At 48.3% G+C, this 26,356-nt stretch overlaps 1 protein-coding gene across 3 annotated transcripts; it reads right to left on the bottom strand.

The window, feature by feature from the left end:
• Positions 1-998: 998 nt before the first annotated feature.
• Positions 999-25,120, bottom strand: TSC22D2 (TSC22 domain family member 2). Of its 3 annotated transcripts, none has more exons than XM_048954877.1 (4): positions 22,893-25,119; positions 8,929-9,000; positions 3,475-3,526; positions 999-2,441 (listed from the first exon to the last, which is right to left on the bottom strand). In XM_048954877.1, exons 1-4 carry the CDS (start codon positions 24,869-24,871, stop codon positions 2,181-2,183), a joined length of 2,364 nt encoding a protein of 787 aa, XP_048810834.1. In that variant the 5' UTR covers positions 24,872-25,119; the 3' UTR covers positions 999-2,180. The 3 variants fall into 3 exon arrangements, with proteins under 3 accessions (XP_048810834.1, XP_048810835.1, XP_048810836.1); XM_048954879.1 differs by having other exon boundaries at positions 2,328-2,441; positions 8,892-9,000; positions 22,893-25,120; XM_048954878.1 differs by lacking the exon at positions 8,929-9,000 and having other exon boundaries at positions 22,893-25,118.
• Between the last annotated feature and the right edge of the window lie 1,236 nt (positions 25,121-26,356).

Raw genomic sequence — 26,356 nt, 5'->3', positions numbered from 1 at the left:
CGCGGCACAACCATGTGAGCGGCGCAGCGTCCGCTCCCGTCTGCAGCTCCGTGCCAGGCCGCGGTCAGCGGGGCGCAAATCGAAGGCTGAAATCCCCGGGCCCGGAAGCGATCGCGCGGCCTCGCGCCCGCCTGCAGCGCGGTGCGGTGAGCGGCGCCGCCTCCGTCCCACGTGCACGGCGCGCGCTCAGAGCCGGGCGGCAGCGCCGGCCGCGTGCTGCTGGGCGGGAGCTGTGCGGCTGCGGCGATACGGGCGATGCGGCACGGGCTGAAACGCGCTCCGTCGCCGACGCAGAAAGTAATGCGTAACGGCGACTCCGACGCGAGCGGCATCTGTTGGCACGCGGCGGCTGTAGGACGCTGCCTCACGCGCGGGAATCGCCGCGCGGGAGGGGAACGCCGCCGCCGCCTTCCGCAGGGATCCCGACCGCGCGGCACGGCGCCCGTCACCGGGGCGGCCCACGCCAGCGGCCGCGACCTCCTCGCCGCAGGGTGGCGCCGTAGTGCCGCGCCTGGCGGAGGCCCCGCCCCGCCCCGAGCTCGCGGCTCCGCTCCGCCGTGCGGCGACGCCCCGCGGTCGGCGGAACCGACGGCCAACGGCACGGCGCGGCGCCGCCCGGCGGGGATCGCGGCACCGGCCCGAGGTTCCTCCTGCCGTGCGAAACGGCCGCCCGCCGAGCGCGCGCTGCCGCTCCTCAGGCCCCGCCCGCTCCCGCAGCGCCCCGTCTTACCGAGAGCGGAGCCGCCGGCATCACGGCGCTGACCCCGCGGACGGCCGCCGAGCCCGGCGCTAAGCGAGGCGGTTCCCGGAGGGCGGCTGCAGCCGCACCGCTCGGTTGTGTCTCGTCTCCGTTCCGAACGTTTGATTCAGGAACTCCGCTAAAATGCGACTCGTTCCTCGGCTCGCATGCGGCGCCGGCTGACACAAATGATGGCCTCTCTTGAAACTGTATTTATGAAATGTACATTTTAATTTAAATACTCAGTATACACTGCACGTAATCTGCATGTTGCATTTATTAAATACATTAAAATCTGCAATGTAACAAAACGTTTCCTGCATATGAAATTCAAAACACCATTTTAAATGAACAAAAGATGGCTCACTTCACCGCCACCACCCGAGCGCAGCGCACGCGGCTCTTCTCTCTTTCTTTGACGCTGTTCACAGACTGATACACGTTACAATAAGAGTGCTGGATAAAAACATGAGGTACGAAAGTGGTTCGAAGATTATAGGTCATGCAGATCATGCTAGACAGCAAAGAAAGGTGTGAATGAGGAAACACTAAATAAAAATACATAAAGAATGTGCATTATAAAATAAAATAAAAAAAAAACAACTCAATTACACAGCTTTGCTTCTTTGGTTACAAAGGAGGTTGAACAATTTCACAGCTTTTTATTCCCACCCAAAAAAAAAAAATTATACGAAATGTCAAAAAGCGGAGGAATCGTGGCAATTTCTCTCTATCAGAAAGTAGAAACAGAAATGAGCAAAGTTTTCTTCATCAAAATAGCCCATCCATTATTTATTATATCACAAGGACTGGTGACTACCTGTACAGATGCACTATGCTCTTCATACTTACACTCTATACAAAATTTACATTCCAGCTGGATCTTCACTACCGTAAATAAATACCCAAGGTGAATTGCCATTAGTGTTAGAGATATGCCAGGATCCTTTTGTTCAATTATTGCCCACACATTTTACCTATTAACGCAATCCCATCTATCATTTTACCGATACACACATTTATCAAAAAATTAAAAAAAGTTCTGTGACATTGTTCATGAACATTATGAAAATAGCAGCCCTGTAATAAATAAAACAACATAAATGAAACTAATGTAGGCAAATGTTACTTATATGGAAAGGACAGTGGCTCTCGGGGAATCGATGCTTCTCACGACAGCGACGGAGCCCTGCGGAGCCGCCGCACCTCCACAGCAGCCCCAGCCGTGCAGAGCAGCTCCGCCATCACCTCCCTGCGCCCGATGGCAGAACGGAGCCCAGCGGCAGGGAAAGCTCCTGTGGGATGATTGTCTAATACTGAGAAGGCCAAACACGCGACAGAAGCATGGCTACTCGCTTTCATATAAAGTGGAAAGAACATCAGTGGCACACGAGGACAGACTGCTCTCAGGTTTTCTGCTTTGAAACGAGGCAGGAAAGCTTTACGCTGAGGAGACATTCGGCTGCTGCGGAGGCTGTGCTGGCTGTGCAGGCTGTGCTGTCACCGCCTGCGCCTGCAAAGTGCTACTGGGGTTGGCCTGTTGGGCTGAAAGTTGGGATAACTGATCGTTGTTTGAAAGAGATTTCAACAGTGCGTTCTCTCGTTCAAGTAAAGAGTTCCTTTCAACTAATTCTTTTATTTGTTCCTTCAGAACTTCCACTTCTTCTCTTACTGCGTACATCAAATGGCTTTTCACCAAATCCTGCAGAGAACAAATCAACAGTTACACCGCCTGGAAGAGCACCTCCGTCCCACCCTGAGCCCACAGTTCTTCCACTCAGCGAGCAGTAAGGCTGGAGAGCTGAAGCACTTCTCCCTGAAAACACAGAAAACCTTGAGCCCCAAGGACGATTAACCAGCTCCCCAGTTCAGCATGAAGCCGCCCTTACACCAAGATCCTTCTGGCACTCAGCAGTAAGCTGTGGCACACAGCGACTCCACACCTACAGTCACTGCAACCCAATCCTCCTCCAGGCACAGAGAGCGCCCATAGCGTGCGAGCAGCACGAGCAGATGCAGAACTTCGGAAAGGCTTTTTTGTTACATTACACACATTTACCGTCCAAACTAAAAGACAGCAGTGACCTTCAGGCACTGTGCTTTCTGAGGGCCTCATACATCAGCTGTATTAAAGGCTCACACCGATCTCCCTGCGCTGAGCACACAGCTGGGCTGCACTACAGCACGCGCAGGACATCACTGCTGCACCGTGGGCCCTCTGCAGCCTACGGAGGTGACAAAGCCCACAGCTGGAGCCGGCCAGCCTGAAGGACAGCATCAGCTCTGAGCAGATGAGGCGGGAGCCTGGTGCCACACAATGCCAACCACTGAGGTGTATGAGAACCAAGCAATAATAATAAATGAAATCAAACTGGATATAACTGACACTGAATGGAACGCAAAGCATGGCACAGAGAAGTAACAAGATAAACTATTAACGAACCCCACTAAGAGATGTGCTATTTTCAGCACCCCCTAAAGTTCAATCAGCTTGTTTGTAGAAATTTATACAGAAATTCATTTTAAATCGCTTTAGGACAAACAATGTAGGTGAGAAGCTCTTAACACGAGAAGTTAAAGCAATCCAGGTTTGTGGTTGTCCCATACTTCATACTGAGAATTTTTTTTTTCCAAGCAAAGCTCTCTGTCTGACCTAACAAGGGATATTATGGACACATGGAAAGACAGCACAGCTGGGAGTGTGCATTCAGCCGTGAGCCTGGGGCTTTACTTACCATTGCCTGTTCTATTTTGTTGTCAATGGCAACAACACTTGCACCAGACGCACTGTAAATATAAGCAGAAAACTTTGTTAGAGCATTACTGCATTGTTTGTTTCAAACTATGCACCTGTTGGCACCCACAGGATTCCTGAGCATTATTTCCGAGGCCAAAGCTGCAGTGTCACCCATACAGCACGAAGTTGTGTGCCATCCCCCTCCCCACGCAGCACAGTTAGAGCTCTAAGACACACTGCACCTTCAGTTTATCATTCCTCAGAAGAGACATACGACACCCACAAGCGGTGGAGCAAACAATAGATTAGCTGCTTTCATTCCCTGCCTCGTTTTCCAGCTACCTTCGCTCGGGAGAGAACAGATTCACAGGGTCCTCACCTCCAGTTTAATCTCTGCTAAATTGTTTTTTAAAAGCACTGAAGAAAAAAGTTTGATAGCGTTTGTCCTCTGGATCCATTTAAAGATTACTTCCTATAAGAAATAATCCCATCAGCACTGCCTTTACAGCTCCGCAACAGCTGATAGCAGAGACCTGCCTGCATGCGGGGCTCTGTGAGAGCACTGCCCACACAGGTTTCGGTGAATTCTCAGCAGATGGCACCTAACCATCTGAGCAGCCTCACTGCACAGCCGCAGCGCTGCAGCGCAGTGACAGAGCGGCTCCATCACTGGGACAGGAGAGCAGTATTCACTGCAGACACGGCGCTGAAGTGACCTTTCAATCCCACATTAGGGCAATTCGAGCCTTCCTGTGTTCAGACTGTTTTCAAGCCACCCTACTGAAACACAAAATAACCCCTTTTAACTCCACAGAGTCAGACTTGTGGGGCCAGAGAGGCGCTCCCCGCTCTGCAGACTGAGCTCCCCATTCGGAGCAGAGCTGCAGCCCATCCCAGGGCACGGTGCAGGCATCGGCTCCCCCCAGCAACATGCTGCCCTCCCAGCCCACCTCCCAGCCGCCCCACTGCAGCCCACAGCCCCACGCCTGGCACAGGGCTGCAGCTGCATGCGATAGCTGCCAACACGCTGCCCACAGAGCGAGCTGCTATCAGCGCGGCGCAGCCATGGCACAAAAAGCTGGCGTGCAGGAAAAGGCAAGGTTTGCAGCCAGGCTGGGAAACTTACCTCTTCACAAATATGTAACACACACTGAAATCACACTGTAAGGAAAACCTGCTTGTTGCTTTCTACAGTGAGTAGCAGCAGCATGCTCAGAAATATTAGTTACACACAGGAAACTAAGCCCAGCTGCTGGAAGAATACACTGCTCTTTGGACAAGTCCATTTAACCCAGGCTCACAGGAACACCAACGCTGATCACTATACAAAGAGGGAATCAGCTTTTGAGACTGAGAAAGTAACAGCCTTCCTTGCTAAACCAACAAAGCCTGCATTCCATAAGTAAAACACCGAGTGTTCAACAAGAGAATTGCTCCATGTGACACAGGCCCAACTTCAACACCCTTACACAAAGGCACGTAGTGTGGGAAACAGGCAGGGACCAATGCGCGGGGCGTTGGGATGGACAGCTCAGGTACTCAGCAGGGCAGGAAAGGAGAGGAGGTGAGGCAGCCCTCTACATCAGGGAAGGTCTGGACCGCATGGAGCTTGATCACAGTGATGAAAGGGTTGAATGCCTCTGGGTAAGAAGCAGGGGAAGGATACCACGGTAGGGGGTTTGTTACGGACAATCCAACCAGGGCAAAGAAGCAGACAAATATTCTATAAGCAGCTAGCAGACAATCAATACGGCAGAAGGAGGGAACTCAACACTAGAAAAGGTCAGGCAGCACATCATCCTGAGTGCCATCACACCACACACACAGGACAAGCAGGTGATCAGAGCCTGTCAGTGTGAAAGGCATCATTTGTGAAAGACAAGTCCTACCTGACTAGCTCCATCTCCTTCTGTGACAACGTGACCCCCTTCGTGGATGAGGAAAGGCTGCTGAAGTTGTTTTCTTGGACTTCAGCACAGCACTGATATTATTTCCCACAGAACTTCTCCAAGAGAAGTTCTGCCTTGTGGACAGACTCCTGTTCACCAGGTAGAAACCTGGCTCTGCATGGCTGGGCCCAGGTCGCTGTGGATGGAGTGAAAGCCAGGCAGCAGTACAGCTGGGGGCACTGCAGTAGGGGTGCTGCCTGAACACAAAGCCAGCAGCAGGCCTGTGTGGCCAGGAACATCCAGGTCTGTGCCAGGAATACTACGGCCAGCAGGACCATGCCTGTTCTCAGCCCTGGTGGGACCACATCTCAAATACTCAAACACCCAGTTTGGGGGTCCCTCACTGCAAGAAGGATGCTGGGCTGCTGAAGCACATACAGAGAAGAGCAGCACAGCTGTGAGGGAACTGGAAAACACAGCTCATGGGCAGAGGCAGAGTTTGGGTTGGAGGTGGCTTCAGCGCCCCCCACACTCACTACAGAAGGCTGTACCCATGTGGGCACCTACCTCTTTCCTCAGTGACAAGCTGCAGGGTGCGAGGGAATGGCCTCAAGATCCACCAGGGCAGTTCTGGTTGGATGTGGGTAGGATTCTTCCTAGGATGTGGTCAGACATTGGGATGGGCTGCCCAGGGCATCCCTGGGGGGCTGAACTCCCTGCCCAGGGGTACATCAGGTGCCGGCCTTCTGCTGCAGCTCTACTGAAGCCACACTGTCGTTGGCTATCAAACAAGTACCTGTTTCCCCAGGACAAGCAAACTTTCTACAGTTTTACACGAAGCTCTGAAGATCAATTATTCAATACAACATAAGAACCGATCTCAGAGGCAACGCACAAGTTTTTATGAAATATCTGAACTCTTTAGGGGAAAAACAAGACCTGGGTCAGCTGAATCGGTTTGAGGTTTGGACAGGCATGTGCACCGTGGCTCCTTTGTAATCCTGGCAAGATCAAGCTATGCTAACAAAATAAGCCATTTTTCCCCCTGTGTATGAAGGTACTCACATTGCCCACACCTACCACGAGAAGCAAGCATCAGAAAGAAACGTGGTCCTGATATTTTTGTTATTTTTAAAAATTTCAGATAAAGACTTAACTTCAAATCAGGAAAGCTCCACCTGAAAGCAATCACCAATAAGGCTGCAATCAAAGTACGAGATGTTACACGGGCCTTCCTCAAAGAGGAGCACCTCATCTGACAGACAGCTGCAGCATGGGGAAGAGAAGTTCAGCACAGCCTGCCATGGGGGAGACCTCATCCAACTCACTGCTTTCCCATGAGAAGGATGTTTAGCAGCAACATGCAAAGTACACATCTCTGACTGCTCACATGATGAGAAAAATCCACATCCTGTCAACTTACACTGTGAAAGTTTAATCTTTCATACAAATACGCAATGGAAGCGTAATCATACTGCCTGGAATTCAAGTTTACCAAAAATAATGGCTATGTTTTCAAAACCCACCTCAAGATCCTACGCTACCAGTGCTGCCCTGAGAAAATTCACAGAGGAGTCATCATCCAGATTCATGAGAAAATGCCAAAAAAGCCTCTATTCCTCTTCTCAACCTTCTCTGTACTGGCACCAGATGGGCACTGCACCGAGCTCTGAGCAACACCATGCCAGAATTAAGCAGGGAAGGCACCTGCACACTTTTCATGAGCATCTCAATAACGAGTATTTCATTGATGTTCAATGGCTGAATGCCCTCAGCCCCTTCCCTGCCACAGCGTGTCAATGAAAAATACCCATCCCTGTTTCACTTGATATTTAGCAATATTTTAGTGCCTATTCTGACAGCGTGTGGTTAGCTTTGCTGGGCTCAAACAGCCCCAAGAGATGGCTGCTCACATGAGGAGAGCCTCTGTGCAGAGCAGAACAACTTACTGTTACACGGGGAGATCATCCCCTACCGAACTCCCGAGGTTCACAAACTAGTTTTGAAGGAGCTGCAGAATGCAATTAAGAAGCCTGCTGGGGCTTATGTTGTGCAGCATGGGAGCCCCTACATTTTAGAACAGGGAAACAGGCATCCCGAGGAATTCAAAAGAATGCTTACTTGTATCAGGAAATGCTCAACTGCAAGGATAGGAGGATGATACCTCCACAAGAAAGCACTTACATCGTCATACCTCCTTTTTGTCAACACTTCTGTATTCCACATGTCCAGTACTTGTTTTGGACATTATACACTAACCTGGGATTTGTGAAGCCTGCATCTTAATTGCAAACAATTTTTGTTGGCTTTGTTGCTTTTTTGTTTTTCAATCTGCTTCCACATCTTAAGAATTAATGGTTTCAAATAAAGAGACACCAAAACAGAAACAAGCGAAGGATAAACCTCTAAGCGTATTTTTGGCTGCAGTGCCAAATCTTTACGCAAGTCCCTGCCGTTTGTTTCACTGCTATAAAGGCCGCCCTGAACCCAGCGCCAACACAGCCCCACACACCTCGTGCTTTACACACAGCACTGCTCTTCACAGCTCCACCCAACAAGGACACGTGCTTTTCAAACCCTGCCCAATGCCAGAACTTCAACGCAGCCCAGCGGGATGCATTAGTACTGTGCTCAGCCAGAGCCGCACCGTACACAAACAACTGCCAAGCAAACTTGGAAGGATTCAGTTAAGTTTTGGTGAGGTGAGGAGCCTTCTCAAGTCCAGCACAGCTCTTACAATGATGACATCGTTATCAATGCTCATAACTGAACAAAATCCACACTTCACAAAGCTTGCTAAGCAGAAGCGTTGTGACAGGCCAGAGCATCACAAGGCATGGAGTCACAATTGCTAGGACTTAACACTGACAAAAAAATAAACCTTAAAAATCATTTAAGTGTGGGGAAGCAGCAGCTCGCAGCTACTGATGAATTAGTAATGCATCTCTGACAAGCCACGTCTACAGCAAATATGCCTTTGTTGCACCTCATTGCAGTTTCTCGCCATGAGTTCAATGCCAACACAGCAGCTTTAATTCCTCCTCGCCTCTTGTGATGGGTCACGTTTGTTACCCACCCAGCTTAACTGAAGCACAATACGTGCAAGCCACAAAGCTTCCTTCCCTTGCCCCGAGCCCAAAAGATTTCAGCTTCATCAAAATTGTGTTTAAATACACCATTTTCACACCTTGTTTTCTGAGATAGAACTTAAAGAGCCACAGCAACAGTTTCCTTTCTCTGGGGAAAAGGAAGCTGCAAACATTTTAGCGAATGCCAGCTAACAGCTGATAGCATGAAACTCTTTCAGTTACACATTATGTTTGATGCATGCATAATGGCAGGAGGAAAAAAAGTCAGAGTATTTCAGACTTGTTCATTTCAAGCTTACGTACAAATATTTCACTCCCATGACTGCTTTCAGACTTCTAAGCTGCAGAAGTCCGATACGAAGCTCTGAAAACAAGCAACACTTCTGCACAAATGAAATGACGAGAAACTTGCATAGAGCAAAGCTGTTCATGCATACCTCAGCATGTATGCATCCCATACTGAAGCATTCATACCTATCCCAGAAGGTCTTTGACTCACGTAACTTGTTGAAATGGAACGCTTGGTAGAATGCAGTTGACGGATTCCTATGAGATCCAAGAATCAAACAGAGATATTGAAAATGGACACATAATAAAAATGCCAACTCTTACTCTACCTGCATGAAAGGAAGTTAGCTATTCAGACAAATAACACTGGTGTCCAAAAGTTAGAAGAGCTCAGTGCCTGAAATCCTTCCTGTTCCTATGGGTTTCTATTAGAGACACACTGATTAAAAAAAATCATCCCCAAGCCCTATGGGTATTCACACTATTTCAAGTTGCTCCTGTAAAGCAAGGTCTGTACTGTAAAAGCTATTACTGAACCCCTCCTAGCACGCTGACAGCCTCCTGCAGGCAACCTGTGTAATAGTGCTACATATTCCTAAATTCAAGGGTACCTTGAACATTTTCCATTGTATTTCACAGAATTCTCTGCAAACAGCACCCAGTGTTTCTGTTCCACTTCACAGCTCTCTCCATATTAGAAACACAAGAGTTCTCAAACTGGGCCTCTGAATCAGAGCATATGTCACATCCAAACTACAGAAGATTAAGTTACTTACAATTGCACAACAGATCAAGTTCAAAGTGGAAGAGAACCTCAGGTAGTGCTATGTCTGTAAGCACTTCCCCATGCCTCGCAGCCTGCCCACTGCTCCCCAGCACAGTGGGGCACTGCCAGCCCTCACAGCACCGACAGCAACTGCTCTGAGAACCAAGCACTGCAGTGCAGACTCTGCCACTCAATTCTTCTGACAGCCCGACCCTCCTCGCTCACAAATATTTCCCCCACAGGCAGCAACAGTACCAGCAGTGCTATCTGAAGACTACAGTTATCCGAGGACTCATCTGCAGGCTTGTTGCTTACAGAGTATGAAATGAAGCACAAAGTCAGAATCCTTCACTACCAGCAGCTGTGTCAGAGCATTACACTTAAAAACTCCTCTTCCAGCACTGCAGTTTATCCTCACACTGATATAGCTACAGCACAACTGCAGAACACGATCTCAGCAATCTGTAGAAATGTTACCAATAGTTCATGCTTTTTTATCATGGGTTTTAAAACAGAAGCTTACACCAACATTAGAAGCACAGGGACACAACAAGAGCCCTTCTTAAATAACTTGGGAAGAGCTGTTTTAAGCCTTTCCGTTTAAGAACATCAAAGCAGCAGCACCACAACAGAACTTTGTCTGAAGCTATTTCCCAGCAACCTTCCAAGGTCAATAACGCCCCGTATCAGCGATGATCAAGAATCATTTGTTCGCAGGGTTTGTCACCCCATCTCCTCCCTTCACTCCTCCACACACATCTGAATTCAGCCTGAAGGCTGCTACAGAAGTGGCCTGGTCAAGCTGACAAATACCATGCTCTCCAGTCAGAGATTCTTAGGTTTTCAGAGGACACATGAAGCGTGACCGTCAGCTAATGACAGGAGAGCAAATGCAGTAACAAAAGATAAAGGGCATCTGAGTGATACACAGCATGAGAAAGCAATTGGCACCTGCAAATAATACAGCCTTCCTCTGCTTACAGGGAAGGTGGGGCTCAAGCTCTTCTAATTCACTCGCCTGAGATGTGAAAATTCTCTTCCTCAGAGAGCAGCTGTAAACAGAAAGTCATTTATCTTCCAAGATACATTTACTTGCAGTATACAAAACCCCGTTGCTATTGCTAGGTATGAGAAGTTGTGGCTTCCAACCACGGGCCTGTCTTCCATCCAAGCTATTTTTACACCGATACCCAACGCGCAGCGTCCTTCCACTGTACTAAGAAAGCATCCAGAGAGGTACGAAGGTTTCCTGTTAAGCTCTCAATCGCACATCTTGCTGTTGAAATTTTTTGGTATTGCCCAGATAATTAAGAGAACTGCTTCCACTTTATAGCCAGATCTTCAAGTAAACCCACAGCGGTGACATGCAGGCCTGAGCTGACATGGCTGAGTTTCACCTATTTTTAACCACACTAAAAGTAAAGCATTAGAGAATTGCTAAAAACTCTTCAGTTTGATGAATTAGCTGAGCAAACTGCATACAGAAGTAGTGTCATCTACAGCCACATAACAGCCGAAGTGTCAGAAGCCGTTGTGACACCCCGCGTCTGGCCCAGGGCACAGAGGCAGACCCAGAGCACACGCAGCTGTGGGCGCTTCCCAGCAGAGCCTGAGGGCCGCACCGAGGGAGCAGGGAGCGCAGCAGCGCACCTCCAGCTCTTCCTGCAGCCCTGCAGAGGACAGCAGGTTGCTGAGGGCACACGGTCCCAGTCCCAGAGACTGCTGCCGGCAACCAGCATAGGAAGACTAAACATGCAGACTGTATCCTTTGTAAAAACGTCTCAGCTTCTCCCTGAAGTCCTACCAGAGACACCACATTGGTTTCCTTTGCACTCTCCACTGTTACTGTTTCTAACCAGTTCTAAGGAGATAAAGGTGACCTAAAATTAAAGGACAACAGTTCTATCAGTTGACTACTCGCAGCAGCAAACTTCCCTTTAAAGGGAAGTCTAAACCATACCCAAACTCTGCCCTCACGTTTGGGAGCACATCCTCCTATTGCTGGTAATCAGGACATACGCTGAATTCTCCATAGAACTCTGCCTGGAAAGCTGGCAGAACTTGAAGCACCCAGACAGATGCCTTCCACTGAAATAAGGGCACTGAGGCACAGCCCCCACTGACACAAGGCCTTTCTGCTGCTGCACCTTTGGAGGAAGGCCGAGAGCATCAGAGCTCCCACGCAGCCAAAGGGACGTTTAGGTGACCAGCCAAGGGCAGCAGCTGAGAGCCACAGCCAGAGGAGCTCCTGAGCAGTACCACATCTCCTTCGAGGCGGCAAAGTACAGAGCTCCCACTGCGCCACTTCAGACAGTTCTTCTCAATGTCACCGACTGTAACGTGAACAGGGATGATGGAGAAGACAAAAAAGGCCAAGGTACCACCTCTGAGCATGAAGAACACACGGCTAACAGGTCAGACAACCACGTTCAATACCTCTGACAAAAAACAAAGCAAAGTAGGATCATCCATTATTGAGCAAAGCAGCATGGGGCACCTTTTCAGAAATTTATGTCAAACAAAATCCTTATGAGGAGAAAAAGAAAAAAAAACAGGCCTCATATAGACAGAACACAAGATATAAGCATAGTGTTACAAAATTAGCAGAGCTTTTAACGACACCTTGCATGACTTTTCCATAATTAAGATGGTGGTTTACACAAAGAAGGAGGTCCAACTGATCAACTACTCCATACACGTGGCTCTCCAGTGGATCAGCAGGAGGGAAGGATGCATTCAACAGAGCTCTCCAGGGCCTCCAAGTCTGTTTTGGGATACTTTAATCCACAACTCGGACAGCGGAGCACAGACTATCTTTATAATTGCAGATGATCTGCAAGCACTCAGAACAGAAGGAACAGAATTCAGGAAGGTCTGACCCGATTGGAGCAACAGTCTGAAATAAGAAGGATGCAATTCAATAAGGATAAGCATGAAGTAACAACAATCAGCTGCACAAGTACAAACCAAACCACGGAATGAGAAGCTGAACGCAATTCCACAGAAGAGAATCTAAGTCAAAAAAATAAAAATCTTGCATAAGTATTAAACTTGCAGTACTTCTGTCCTACATGGAGGTATACACATGCTAGCTGAAATCCTGTTTCATTTGGCCCTCCTGAGTCCTTACCTTAGATTTCATGGACAGTTTCAGATACAAACTGTACGCAAAGGACACAAGCCTACCAAGGCTCAGGTAAGACCACAAGAAGATGTGTTATGTTCTTTTACTTCCATTAGTCAATTGTGAGACATGTAAATGCTGAAGATGGATGGAGGACAACTACAGTCTCAATGTAGTTTAAAGTAGCAGACATGAGAAATTTTTCTCCTTGTCAGGTAAGTATAATCAGAGTACAGACGTTATGGGTTTTAACTCCAGAAAAAGTTTAAAACTAAAGATCAGATTTGATTTCCAAATAAACAGTAAAGAACAAAGACAACCTCTTACAAGCATGGCAGAACTGCCCACTGATTCTGGAAGAGATCAAGCAGCATTTGCTCCGAAAGGTTTCTGGCCCTTGAGCCCCCAGATCAGCCCGCACACCCATCCTGCAGTTTCTTGAGTCACACAATATCACTGGTATGAGCTTTAAAGTTCTTCCTTTGAATTAGATCAACTCCTGTAGGAACCAAATTTAACTATGGAATAGAATAGAAAGCAGTAAAGAGCTTAGTTTATACTCTGAAATCAAGATGCCTTCCAGTTCCACTGTTTTGGTTTTTTTGGCGTTAAGCAAAGGGTAAGCATCCTAAAGCAAAGTTCTTAGTTGCACACAGAGTTCAGACAGCAGCATTAAGCTTAAGAACAGAACGTATTAGTAAAACATCCTTTACTCTTGTGTTCCTACTCTTAGAAGCAAGGCCACTAATCATACAGTGATGCTCTTGCATCAGAAGGATGGAAAATTCAGCAAGCTTCTAGCCTCTTTATCCTCTGCACAAAAGTTTATAGGAGCCTGCCAACGTGCCTCTAAATACAGGTGTTTAGCCGTTCATCAAAGCACAGAGAAGATGCTAGTGTATTTTGTACATCAACATTGTTTACACAGCAGCAAAAACTACTTTGAGAAAAAAAGCAACTCAGAGAGCTCAAAGATCAAGTCAGCAAGTAAGCACATTCAGTCCCTATGCAATGGCAGTTAGTAAGGTAGTATTTAACAGCCAAGAGACATTACCTTGACTTTGCTTAAGAAAACAACCATCTTACATGAACGTGACTTTCCTGTGGCCATCAGTAAGGAATTCATGTCACAAGGTAAATTAAGGTACAGCCACCAGTTGCCCAAGCTGGTGCATGCTGCTGGACAGTAAGCGATTGCCTCCTTGGTTTCTAAAGGTTACACAGATGAGATACAGTGGTGCCCAGCAGCATTTGGAACACAAGTTGGTTTATAGCCCTGACCACCGGAAGGCTGCCTTTAACTCAGCTACAACTTGTGATACAGACTGATCATCGCCACTCTTCAGATGAGAGCACGCAGGGTGGTTTATTCAGGAGCCCAACCCAGGGGGCACAGAGGGGTTGCCATTCCTTAACAGTAGCTTATCAGGGAACTCTGTGTGAAGTTTATGGTATTTCAAGATTATGTTTAACCTAACAACAGAATTCCTTCTCCACTCCTCTTTTAACAGACGTTTCATTTTATACCTCCTCCTGCAACCTTGGTCTAATGGTATTTCCTACAAAACACAATAACCAGAGTACAAAGCTCATATGAGGAACTTTGCAAAGAAGCGTGGCAAAGTCAATGTGGAATTAAAAATATATATATAAAAAGATTAAAACTCTATTCTTTCGTGCTTAGTCACACAGCTCAATTGACATACTTCTTTAAAGCCACTGTATTCAAAATACATACCCTGAAAAAGCACCAGAGAGGCGCAGTTTCAGGAGCACTGTGACTCAGCCAGCAGCCTGCACAGCCATCGCTGATACTGCCAACGCTGCAGCTGGAGGGAGAGCAATCTGCACAGGTCTGACCTCCGGCAGAGGCAACATTAGTTTCTTAACTGGTTACAGTAATATATTTAATATAAAAAACTCTGTTGTTAATACAAAATTCCTAACTGTAAAATCAGGACAGATTCCTTATTATGTGTTCCAGCTAGTACAAGCTGTTCTTTAGCTCAGGCATTCTATAAATACTTGCCTTCCAGAGGCTAACCAGACCAGATGCCTCAGGTGCAACTACACCTAGCTATTCACTTACATCTATCAATTGCTGCTTGTAATTCCAGGCTTTCTCCAATGAGCATCACTGTCTAATTCCTGTGTGACACATCTCTGGTAGATACACAATCAGCACAGCACAAGAGCTTGAGAAATGGGACACTTCCCTTGATTTTATTACAGCTGTTGAAAACATGGCTGAAAACATCTATAAAGGAAGAGTTAGTTTAATTATACTGGCAAAAATTAATGGGGACAGTGGGACACCACACTTTCCATACCCTGGGCCTTGGGTCATAGCAGGGAGGCGCCTTGCCATAGGACATCAGTAACGGCACTCTGTACCTGCGCTAGGTTAACAATCGTTATTTGAGCCAGCTTTTCTGAAGAGTGCAAATAGTATGTTTTAATGTGAGTACTTGATACTTATGAAAAAGAAGCACATGCTCATCTCTTAAATTTCCATTTAAGATAAAAGTAGTTTGAAATTCAATGAAATTCCACTATTCCTTATACACTAATTCAGTTCTCAACACATAAGATAATTACACTGGTTCCTACTAATGGTTACCCTAACAAGCAGACAGACTCTCTGTCTGTGGTGACGTTTATTAGCAACGCCCTAGGAAGTTCAACAAGAAGTCTGTCTCTTCTCACCCAAAACGATGAAAGATGACTGATGGGCAGCTTGAGGTCTCCTGCAGCTGTCCAGAACTGAGTGAAGTAGGTGGATGGCTGGAGTATATGACATTAGAAGTCTTTTCCAACCTCAATGATTCTACAATATATGCAGGAGTATCTTCTTCTGCAACAAAACATTTACTGATCACCTGCATTAGATGACTTAGCTGAAGAAATCAGCCATTAGTTGCTATAATGTCACGTGTGTACCTAAACACTGTGTCATTTTATTTAAATATGAACACATGCTCTCTGAACTAATTTCAATAATTATTCAAAGAAAGCTTCGTTAATGTAACCCTCTTCCTCCCCCCCCTCCCCCCCCCCCCCCCCCCCCAAAAAAAAAAAAAAACCACCACCACCAAAGCTCTAGGTAGTGGAGGTATTTTTCTGTTGTTTTTACAGGACACCTACAACACAAATGTAGGTCAGAGCCCACCTTAAGAGGCCAGAGCACGGCTCAAGGAAAGGGGCTTCCAAGAGTCAGGATCGTATTGTTTCTGACAACGTTGAGATGGAAACCCAGAACTTCCTCCCTCAGAGAAAGACCTATGGAACCTGACCTAGCCTTGCTGGTATTTCAATCAGAGCAGAACACCTGACTTACAAATCAAGGCAGACTTTACACCTCCCAACAACCCGCTAGTTAGAAATAATCCCAAGAATTGCTTCAAAACAACAAAACAGGTTTTATTCTGTGTGCAAGAAGTCCCTAGGCAGGGACCAAAGGCAATTTGAAGCACAGGGTGCCCACTGCCACCATCAGGCCCACCCTGACGACTCTCCTGGCCCAGCCAGCATCCATGCAGCGCCGAGGCTGGGCACACTGCTCCTACAGCAAGGCTACTTTGTGAGGGCTGCTGCAGTTATCAGCCGGAGTGAATTTTCATTACATAAACTCACATCTGTAAACTCACAGCTGCGTAATGAGTAACTGGACTAAGCCTGTTTTTAAGCTTAAACACAAAACAAGTGCAAGATTTCTCCAACTAATCACTTGCCTTCTCACTAACTACAGCTATCTTAATTGTTGTAGGGAGGGTACAGCACAATGGAGTTCAGGAATCTTTGAAACAGCTTTGCAGGCAGCTTCACGAAACAACAGAGCAGAAAACATCTTCCCAAAGAGACAAATAAAGATTAGAAGCTGCCAGAGTCAATAGCAACACCAAACATCTTCCTGTGTCCCAGCAGGGAGCTCCTGCCATGGTCAGGGACAGCCACAGAAGCGCCTGATGTGCCCCTGCTTGGGCAGACCACGACAAGCTCAACATAAAGGACACCTGGGAACACTTACATGCTGTGAACAAGCACCTCAAACTTCACCTCACAAGGGATGCAGCATCTACTGTCTGCTGGTCATTATCTATCATCTTCAGCATCTATCATAGCTTGCTGGTAACATCACCGAGACATACTACTCTACGCAAAATATCTCATCTAACACAGCAAGCTTGGAGCACATTTAAAAAGTAGATGTGAACACCTCAGATGAGAGCAAGTCATTCTGAATTAAAGACCTACAGTCACTACTACTGCATTAAGTGAAAGACTAGAAAATAAGCTTTTAAAAGAACTTTGACACCAACTCTTTCTTCTCCTCAGCTTGGTCAGTAAAGAAGACTGCATTTATTAATACATGTGAACTTATTGTAGGTTAGGCTCCTACTGCCTCCCCTGCCCAGAAAGCAAAATTCCACTGAACCCACAGGGGAAAGGGAAAACCTCCTGTGATTACTGATGAGAGTGGTATCGCAGCAACTAAGTTACACACAAGTTACTCCACAGCAGTTTCAGATGTTTTCCTGACTAATAAATATTTATCTCAAGATCTGTGAGGAAAAAGCAAGTAAAAGAAAGCAGATAGACCTGGACTCAGCAACATCCTCCTGCCCATACTCACATGACATCAACGGGCAAAACATCTTAGCAAAGGTTTTTTTAAAAAAAGTACTTTGCTTTTTGAAAAGAGATCAGAACCCAGTCTTGTGAGCGGCAAGCTTCAGTCAGCGGAATACTGCAAGTTTATTTCTTTGCCTTTTACATCATTTACAAATTCTTTGCACCCTGTTTCATGCAGATCTGCACTTGGATTAAGTCATAACCAAAGCCCTTTCAGTATGAAAGCCACCTCCTGGCTCACACAGACACCTTGGGGACAGCACTGGTAAGGACAGCCAAGGTGACGGAGGGCCTCGCACCCTCCCAGCTGGCGCCAAGGGCAACGCCTCAGGCCCAGCACGGCTCTGCCCTCAGTGAGCTCTGCTGGGCAGAGGGCAGCAGCAGCAGCACGGCAGCTCTGGGGCTGGGCCTTTAAACTTTCAAGAGGAAAGAAGAGAACCTCACACTGCACTTCCAGTGATCATGCACGTCTGGAGAACCTCTTCAGAAGACTGCAGCTCCAGCAGTTACTGCAAACAATTCTGTATTTACACAACAGATACAGGAATAAAAGTGAACACGAGGCAAACCGCCTTCCAGAACTAAAACAGACTTCACAGAATCACAGAATTGTAGGGGTTGGAAGGGACCTCCAGGGATCGAGTCCAACCCCCCTGCCAAAGCAGGTTCTCTCATACAATCCCAAGGAATCTTTATCAGTTCTGTATGTTAGCAAAGTTGGCATTTTTCAAGAGCAACAGATGCTACCAATCACCAGCTTCACAAATAAAGAAACACAGCTGCCTCAAAATGCAACAGGCCAACATTCAAACACCCCATACCAGAACAGGGAGCAATTGCATTTTGCTGCAGGATCACCTAGGGCCAAGAGATTAACAGCAGCGAGAAACCCAGCCCCAGTAGATCAGCATCCATCCTGCTAAATATTGGAAAGTTCAACTTTTAGCAAGAACTTCCAATATGCCCCTATGAAGCTACAGTATTATTCCTGCCATACAAAACAGCATTCAGAGAAAAGCTATGAACACTTGCACTCTTCCATAGGGGACAGAAGAAAAACCTACAGCAGTGGGGCTGCTTGAACTTGAGTGTACAAGGTACAGAGAATCATTTGTTTCAGAGCTGGTATACTACAGCACACTAAAAATCAACTGCTTCCATCTGTGAGTTTCTTTCAGGTATTTCTCCCTTCTTCCTTCTAATAACTATCTCATCTGAAACAATTATACCTCATTAGTCCTAAGGCTGCATTCACTTGCCATTGACAAAGGCACTGAAATGTTTAAACTGGGGAACATCATTGCCAGGTGAGCAACCATGTTCTTCTGTTCAGCTGTCTTCTAACAGTCAAGAACAGAAAGCAGAACAGGTGCCACAGTCCAGAAAGCAGCATGCAGTCAGAGTGATCTTACAGAAGGTTTCCTACATGAATTCCTACATGAACCAAACACAACCAACAGCAGTGCTGCTTGCATGGTCATTTGGTACCACCAACTGAAACATTCACCTCTGGAGTCCCATCCCCACCATGTCTCAAACACTCCTGATTCCAGCACAGATCTGTCATGTTACACCATCACCCACCATACCAACACTCAAACAGAAGCCCCTAGGATAGCAGAAAACTATTCACCTCTGCAGCTGCAGTACAGTGCAAAGCTTTGATAAGCTTATGAACAGAGTGAAGACAGGGAAAGCCAATAATCAACAGGAACGCAACTCAAGTACTGCTTACTGGTATGCATTTTCAAAACACTTCCATTTTTCTTCTCAAATACACACCCAGGGCAACACAAAACAAGTTGGTAGCAAAGCTGCCTGTAGTGTCTGTTCCTCAGTTTTGCCCTTGTATTACAAACAAGGTCTTGGGAGCTCAGTTCCCCCAGTCATGTTTATCAGCAACAATTAGTACACTATACAAATAAGTGACTTAACTGAGCAGAGAAGTGTGTTGTGCGGGTCTGCATAACCAGCAGCTCAGCTGCTGCAGCAGCCATTCACAATTGCAGCCATTCATTAGCATTCCTGGAATACAGCCTGCCCAGCTCGAGCTGGTCAGATATCTCTGGAAGGCGATCGACACCCCTCTCCTTTTCCAGCACTCCCGTAATATCTTACCCCCAGAGTCTGCCAAGCACGTAGGAGGTTTGCCCAAGCTCTCTCAGTAGCATTCTTCCAACACACAGACATATTTCTTTTCCCCCAAGGAAAAAAAAAAAAACAAAAAAAAACACCAACACAAAGCCAACTGAAATGTGATGCTTGTCAACTATGAATTTGGGCATTTGGACATGAAGGTGAAAGAAGAACTGATGGACACCGACCCTGAAGCACAGCTACTGAAGGCCTGCCTGACTTGGATCCCACTTCTGCCTGCTTTCACAGTATTTGCCAGATAACAAATTCAAAGTGCACTGCAAGGCTCACAGCTGCTTCCCTGAAAACACTATTTCCCAGATTCTTGGACACTGCTGTTTACTCTGCTTATAGCCACATTTAGAGAGGAAAAATCAAGTCAAGTCACTCTGCAGATCTTTCATAATTAGTACAAGATGTATTTCTTCTTAATATCTTAAGAAATTAATTGCATAAACTAAATAGCACAGCTCTGCTTCTTAAAAGAAGACCGAGATGTGCCCCAGGTACTTGTTTTTTCCCCTTCAGACCCCACTTCCCTTCCAACCACCTTGATAAGATTTCACAATTACCCAGTTCTGCATCACTCAGTGGGTAACAGACTACCCAAAGTGGGAAATCAAAGGATTTTAGGCAAAATGCCTTGCAAAAAATTCAGTTCTACATCTTCGGATCGATAAGACAGAACAATTCTACCTTAGATACAGAGCAATTTTTAAAACAGACAGGAATAACACAAAGAACTTTTCTCAGATGAGAAGCTGCTTCTCCTAACTGACCTCTGCCCCTCACTGCAGTTCTCAGTTTGCTTCAAAGGAAGCCCCTTCTTGAACCAGCATTCCTTTAGTGGAGTCCCTCTTCATATTCCAAATGCGGAGCGATTTACTAGATGAAGATACTCAGAGCTATATGGCGTTCCTTTGTGAATTTTAGAAGATGACCATAAGATTAATCCACGCAAATTCAGTTCCAAGTATGTAATGAATGCTTTAATACAGGAGAAGGTGTGAAAAGAACTGCAGACACCTGCCCACACACCAGTCCACCCTCCTGGCAGGTACACACTAGGGCTGAAAGGAAAAACACTTTCCACAAAATTCCTAGCTCTCACAACCACAGAGTAAATCCTCTAAACAAAGCCAAGTGCTCACTTCCTGAACCTGCAGGCAGAGCAGTGACTCACGGTGGGCAAACTCCCTTTGTGCCTTATTAGTGTTATCAGTGTCAACCCTCAGCCTATTAATGACACTTGAAGGTCTTCATTAACTATTTCACCGCTGATTTCAGTCCATAAAGCAACTGGGAACATGCCCATAGGAGTAATGGTGTGGTTTAAACATCTGGAAAGAAAAAAAGACAAAAAGAGCAGACAAGCAATGGTTTTGCAATAAGGCCTTCTCAGCAAGTAAAGCAAGTAAAGTAGTAAAGCAGCACCCAAAAAGCTGCTGGGTTTTCCTTTTCTCCTTGGTCTGAAACCAGTGGAAGTCAAGCTGCTTCCTGAGGGAAGAGTTTGAGAGAGGTGAGAAATAGGCTTTGAACTACATCTGCTACCTTGTGTGATGTGTAGTCATGTTCAGAGCGAGCTCTCCTTGCCTACCATCATCCCTAAAGAAAACTTCCAGGCCCGCAGAGCCTCCCTGCCACACAGCTCCACTCTGTGCCACTCCAGCGAACGGCGAGCCTTTATCTCCCGGCACAGAAGCACCCAACAGAGAAGCCTGCATTTCTCCAAAGATAACCACAAGTTGATTTCTCTGCTGCACATCACAGCATGGCATGTATAGCAAACACAGCACACAGCAGCTGTTCCTGTTCCTCACTGCTGGCTCTTGTGGCCATGCTTCCAGAAGCGCTTCCTTAGAAACTAGCACTGTATGAAACAATTTTGCAATTCTTCAAAACAAAAATACAAAAATAATTTTAAAAACAGCACTGCTCAGGATATGCTGTCTAAGGCCTGTTCTACTAGTGCCCACCAAGTGTCCCACCTGCTGGTGAGTTCTCCTTATCATGACATGAAGCGATGCATTTGGCACAGTCACGACTGTTACTATGAATTATAGAAACATCTGGGATTACAGGCTATGCAAAATGAACATCAGCTGTTAAAATCACTAAGATTATTTCCCTTTGTATATTAGGACATTAAAAAGTGACCAGTTTGAAATCAAACCTCCTCAGCACAAAGAAAAGTTGGTCAGCAACCTCCCGAAGGCAGGCACACTCAGCTGCATCCTGGCAGCTAGCTAAAGCTGTACTGCTTTCACTGGAGCACAGCTGCCCACAGCACTGCTTCTGCTTGTATGAATGCCTTAGCAGAGCTACTGCCCCAAAGCTGCAGCGAGCACAAGGCCTGCATCACCACAGACACAATTCTTAATGATTTGCTTGAGGTGCCTTCTCCATCCTATGCCCCACCCCCATATACGCAGCAGCTTTACTAAAAGCACTCCAAGAAACACTGACGACATTATCTTACAGTCTGACATTCTTTCCAGGTGAGGGAAAGCCTATAGGACAGTTTAGCACATCAGAACTTCCCATAACGCTGTCATTCTTATCTCTAAAAACAGGAACAAGAATACCCCCACTCATGTTTTATTCCTCCAAATTGCGGTAAATCCAGCAATAAATGGCAATGATATTAATTCAATACTCAAATGCTGCTTTCCCTGGAAGTTCTTCCTGAAAGGAGCAGTCAGCTCAGAGCCAGTGCCGCACTAAGAGCGGTCTGCAAGGCCCGTGAGGACCAAAGAACTGGGTGCTCCCTCTCTCAGGTCCCTGGCGAGTTTGCTCATATTACATGTTATACTGTAAAAATCCGTTCCTACTTTCCAACTAAGAAAGTGGTTGTTTGAGGTTGTACTTTTCCACTGTGTCGACATCCTCACCCAGAGAAGCAGCATTAAGTGGTAGTCATTTCATTCAAAGATTATTGCTAGACCTTCCACTATGTTAGCACATCACATGTACCCAGCTGCAAGCACTCTCCTTACTGACATGATACAAAATGAAAGTTTACCAGCAGGGTAAGAAAACAGGACAGTGCCAGCAGCATGCCATGTTCTCCAAGGCACCTCACCCGACAGCCCTAGGACAGCAACACTCATCTTTAACAGGGCAATGCAGCGGTGGAGCGCTACTTTAACCCTGCTGTCATTTGCCTGTTTCACAGTAAGCTCAGAGGAAAGGAGTGAACAACAGACTTCCTCACACTGTGAGGATGTAGGAGGGGTGACTGTTCTCAGTCCGTCTTTGATTCAGAGATTACATTACTTGTGCACTAAGCAGCTTTACAGCCACTTTCTGCCAGCTTTCAAGAACAAGAAGTACAAAACAGTTTTTAGGCAAGCAATAAATTGTACACTTCAAAGAAAACTCTACAATTTCAGTTAAGACATTGAAAATAAGAACTCTAAAAGCACTGTCAACAACTTAAAGACCGTTTTCTTAAGAAAAGGTATTTTTATAGTGTTTTAAAATAATTCATACCTGTCTTCATCGCCATCAACAGGAATAGATATGCCAAACACAGAGCTGGCAAGACTGTTCATGGGAGTACTTGCAGGTAACTGAAGAGGATTTGCTAGAGTGTCTGGAACAGGAGGCTTCACAAGAGGTTTAATTTCAGCTGTAAGAGAAAGTGGTGGCTGAGGTAGGGGTTCCGATTTTCTTCTAGTATCATCAATCTGGCCTACTACAGATTGAGCAGGAGCCTGAAACTGTCCGAGGTTCGACTGCGACAGATTTGTAGGTACATTAGGTGCACCTTGTATCAAGGAGTGCCCGACATGCTGCTGCTGCTGCTGGACAACACCGGTACTTCTGCTGACAGAAGTGTGGCTAGGCAGCTGTGACTGAACCAGAGTAACAGGGACGTTTGGCATAGTAACAGAAGTGGTAGACACACTAGGCACACTCGTACCGGGCACAACTGCAGGCACGTTCTGAACTCCAGAAACCATGGCATGGGGAGCACCAGGCATTCCAGACACTTGACTGCTTCCACTCATTTGATGCTGAGTCACAGATTTCTGTTGCACAACCCCTGCATGCCCAATTCCTTGCTGCACCACACCTCCTGGCTGCTGGACAGCAGTCTGACCAGCCTGCGTCTGGCCACTTTGCATAATTCCTGATCCCTGTGCAACTGCTTCACCTGGCTGCGCTGGCACCCCCATCACCGGTGCTCCCCCAGGTGAAGGGCTCAGGCCAGCCACCTGTCCCACAGGCAGGTTGGAGGCCGCCGTACTTGGAACAGAGCCTGCAGGAGCCTGCTGAATAGCTCCTTGCGGCTGCATAATTGTCATGTGCTGCATGTATTCAGACTGACCAGAAGGTTGCGTTGGCAGTAGGTGCACCGGTGGAATCTGGGATTGAGAATAAGTAAATTGTTGAGGCTGAGTCACTGGTATGCTCGCTTGCTGCGCCTGCTGCTGTGCCGCAGGAATGCTTGGCTGGCCCATCGTTACATTTGGAGGTGCTATGCCTTTTCCATTGGGTCCAGCCTGCGCAACGCTCTGCGTATTTACCTGTGGCTGTGATTGCTGTGGCACCATTATCTGCTGATTTGCTACTGAAGCTCCAGAAAACATAGACTGAGCAGTACTTTGAGGCATGGCCCCACCTATGGGTTGTTGCGACTGCTGTTGTTGCCCAATGACAAAATTAGGTTGCTGTAGAGAGGCCTGGTTCGTCTTCTCTGTCTGGAGCAGCTGTGACACAGCAGGAAGAGAACTGTCAGCTATGGAATCAGGGCCATGTGCCGACGCTGGCACAGCTGAGACGACGACAGAACCCCCTGTGGCACCGAGCCCACTGTCCCTCTCTTGAGCAGCCTGCTCAAAGGTGCTGCTGTGCCTAATGCAATCTCCAGTCCTGCCCAAGACAGCACTGCCATCAGAGTCCCGGTCATAATACTCCATACAAGTCCATCGTCCTCGCCTGTAGGGTTCCCCAGTTCCGTGATCCAGCTTGATCACCCTGAAACGTGAGCTGCATGCAGCAGCCACTGTCTGAGCCATTGTCCCAGGCGCAGCAGGCACAGAAGGCCCCGAGGGGGGCAAGGCAGGCTGAGCACCGGTGGCAGCACCGGCAGCTGGCAGGGGCACGGCAGAGCTCTTGGGCACGGCCCCCCCATTTGGGACCACTGCTGGTGGCACAGCAGCTCCCCCACCAGCAGCTGCAGCCAGCTGCCCATCCAGGAGGAGGTTGGGAGAGACACTGCTGGGAGTTTCAGCCTCACCCACGTTGTTGAGAGTTTCTTCAGAGGAGCTCCGCTCACAGACATCCTCGGGGCCGTAGTCGGTGGCTCGGGAAACATCGAAGATTTCAGAAGACACATCCTCGGTGCGGGACTCATCCGGGTCGTCCAGGCTCTCCGTGTCCTCGGTAATGCTGCTGGCCACCTGCGCCGTGGTCACGCTGGTGATCTGGAAGCAGCTCTTCTTCTTGGCCGGCATCTTGGACATGCTTCCCCCGCTCGGAGGGGCCGGGCCGGCCAGGTCGGGGGAGCGCGGCCCACCACGGGCTGTCAGGGCGCGCGGGAGGACACCCGGCCGCTACCGTACATCCTCCGGCGGCTTCCTGCGGCGGGCGGCGGGCCGCGGCGCTCCTCCCCTTCCTCCCGGCCCGCAGCCCTCCTCCCGCCGCCGGGACGCGGCTCTCCTCCCCGCCGCGGCCCTGCTCCGAGCGCGCCGCGTGGCTTCCTGCCGGCCGAGGGGGGGAGGGGGCGGCCGCAGACGCGAAGCCGCGGCCCGCCCCGCGCGAGGGGCCCCGCGGCGGCCGGGCGAGGCCCAGGCGGCCCCGCGTCCCCCCCGCCCTGCTCCGCGCTCTACCTGGAGACCAGCGCCAGACGCATCTCGCTCGGAACCGGCCCGCAGGCGAGCCCCGGGCGGAGGGCCGGCTCGGCGGAGGCGAAGGAGGAAGGACGAGCGAGGCCGGCCCCTCCGCGACGGGCGGACGCAGCCGTCCCGTCACTCCGCAGCGGCACCGGCAGGCGCGGGCTCCGTCTGCGCCCCGCTCGCCCAAGATGGGGCTCAAGTTCTGCCGCGCTGCATGCCGGGAGGGCACCCCGCCCCCCCACGCTCGCCGCGATGACGTCACGCGCAGCCCGGGCATTCGTTCCGGGAGGGAGGGCGGAGGGGGCGGGGGAAGGGGGGGGGGGGGGGGGGGGCCGCACGTCTCGGAAGGGGCGGGCGGCGCCCCCTAACGGCGTGGAGGTCCATCTGTCCCTTCCGTGCTATTTTCCAGAGTGGTGCCTTCTCCAGCTTCAGCGGAGGTAAACTGCCGCTGCACCAGCAATCCAAGAACTCACGGGTGTTAGAAGAGTTCGCACGCGCCTGGCTGAGCCCGGTGCGTTTGTTAGGCTCAGGTGTGCAGATGGCCTCAGCCCGGGGCGGATGCATTCCCCCTGTTTGTTTTGTGGTCCTCATCACCTCTGAGCCCCAGCAAGGAAATGCAGGGAAGGTGTTGAGATTGCTGTCCACGTGTACTGTTGGCGTGCTCTGATCACACACACAGTGTCGCAGGACTTTGTGAACGGACCTCTGGAACCTCCCAGCAGTTTCCTACAGCAGCAGCACAGCAACGTGTCCCGGTGGGTTTGGACATCTCCACAGAACGAGACTCCACACCTCCCCGGTCAGCTTGTGCCAGGGCTCTGCCACCCAACAGCCCTATATTTCAGGCCCTCACAACCTCTGCCCATGAACGTTCTGTTTCATGTTTCATCCCATCGCACCTCCTCACTCCTCTGGGAGGAGTTCTGCCCACCCAGGTCTCCATTTCTTTGCATGTTGCCATTGCTTTCACCACCTGGTGAGGCAGCCCTGGTACCACTGTGCAGGCAGCTGGCAGCATCACTTGACCAAATGTAGGAGAATAGCCAGAGGTTTTCCTCCATTAGCCTCAGATCCACTTTTCACAGTCTGTGACCTTGCAGATAATGAACCCAC

The sequence above is a fragment of the Lagopus muta genome, chromosome 9 (genome assembly GCF_023343835.1).
Source record: "Lagopus muta isolate bLagMut1 chromosome 9, bLagMut1 primary, whole genome shotgun sequence".
NCBI classification, from domain to species: domain Eukaryota; kingdom Metazoa; phylum Chordata; class Aves; order Galliformes; family Phasianidae; genus Lagopus; species Lagopus muta.
This window is presented reverse-complemented; position numbering and strand designations above follow the sequence as displayed.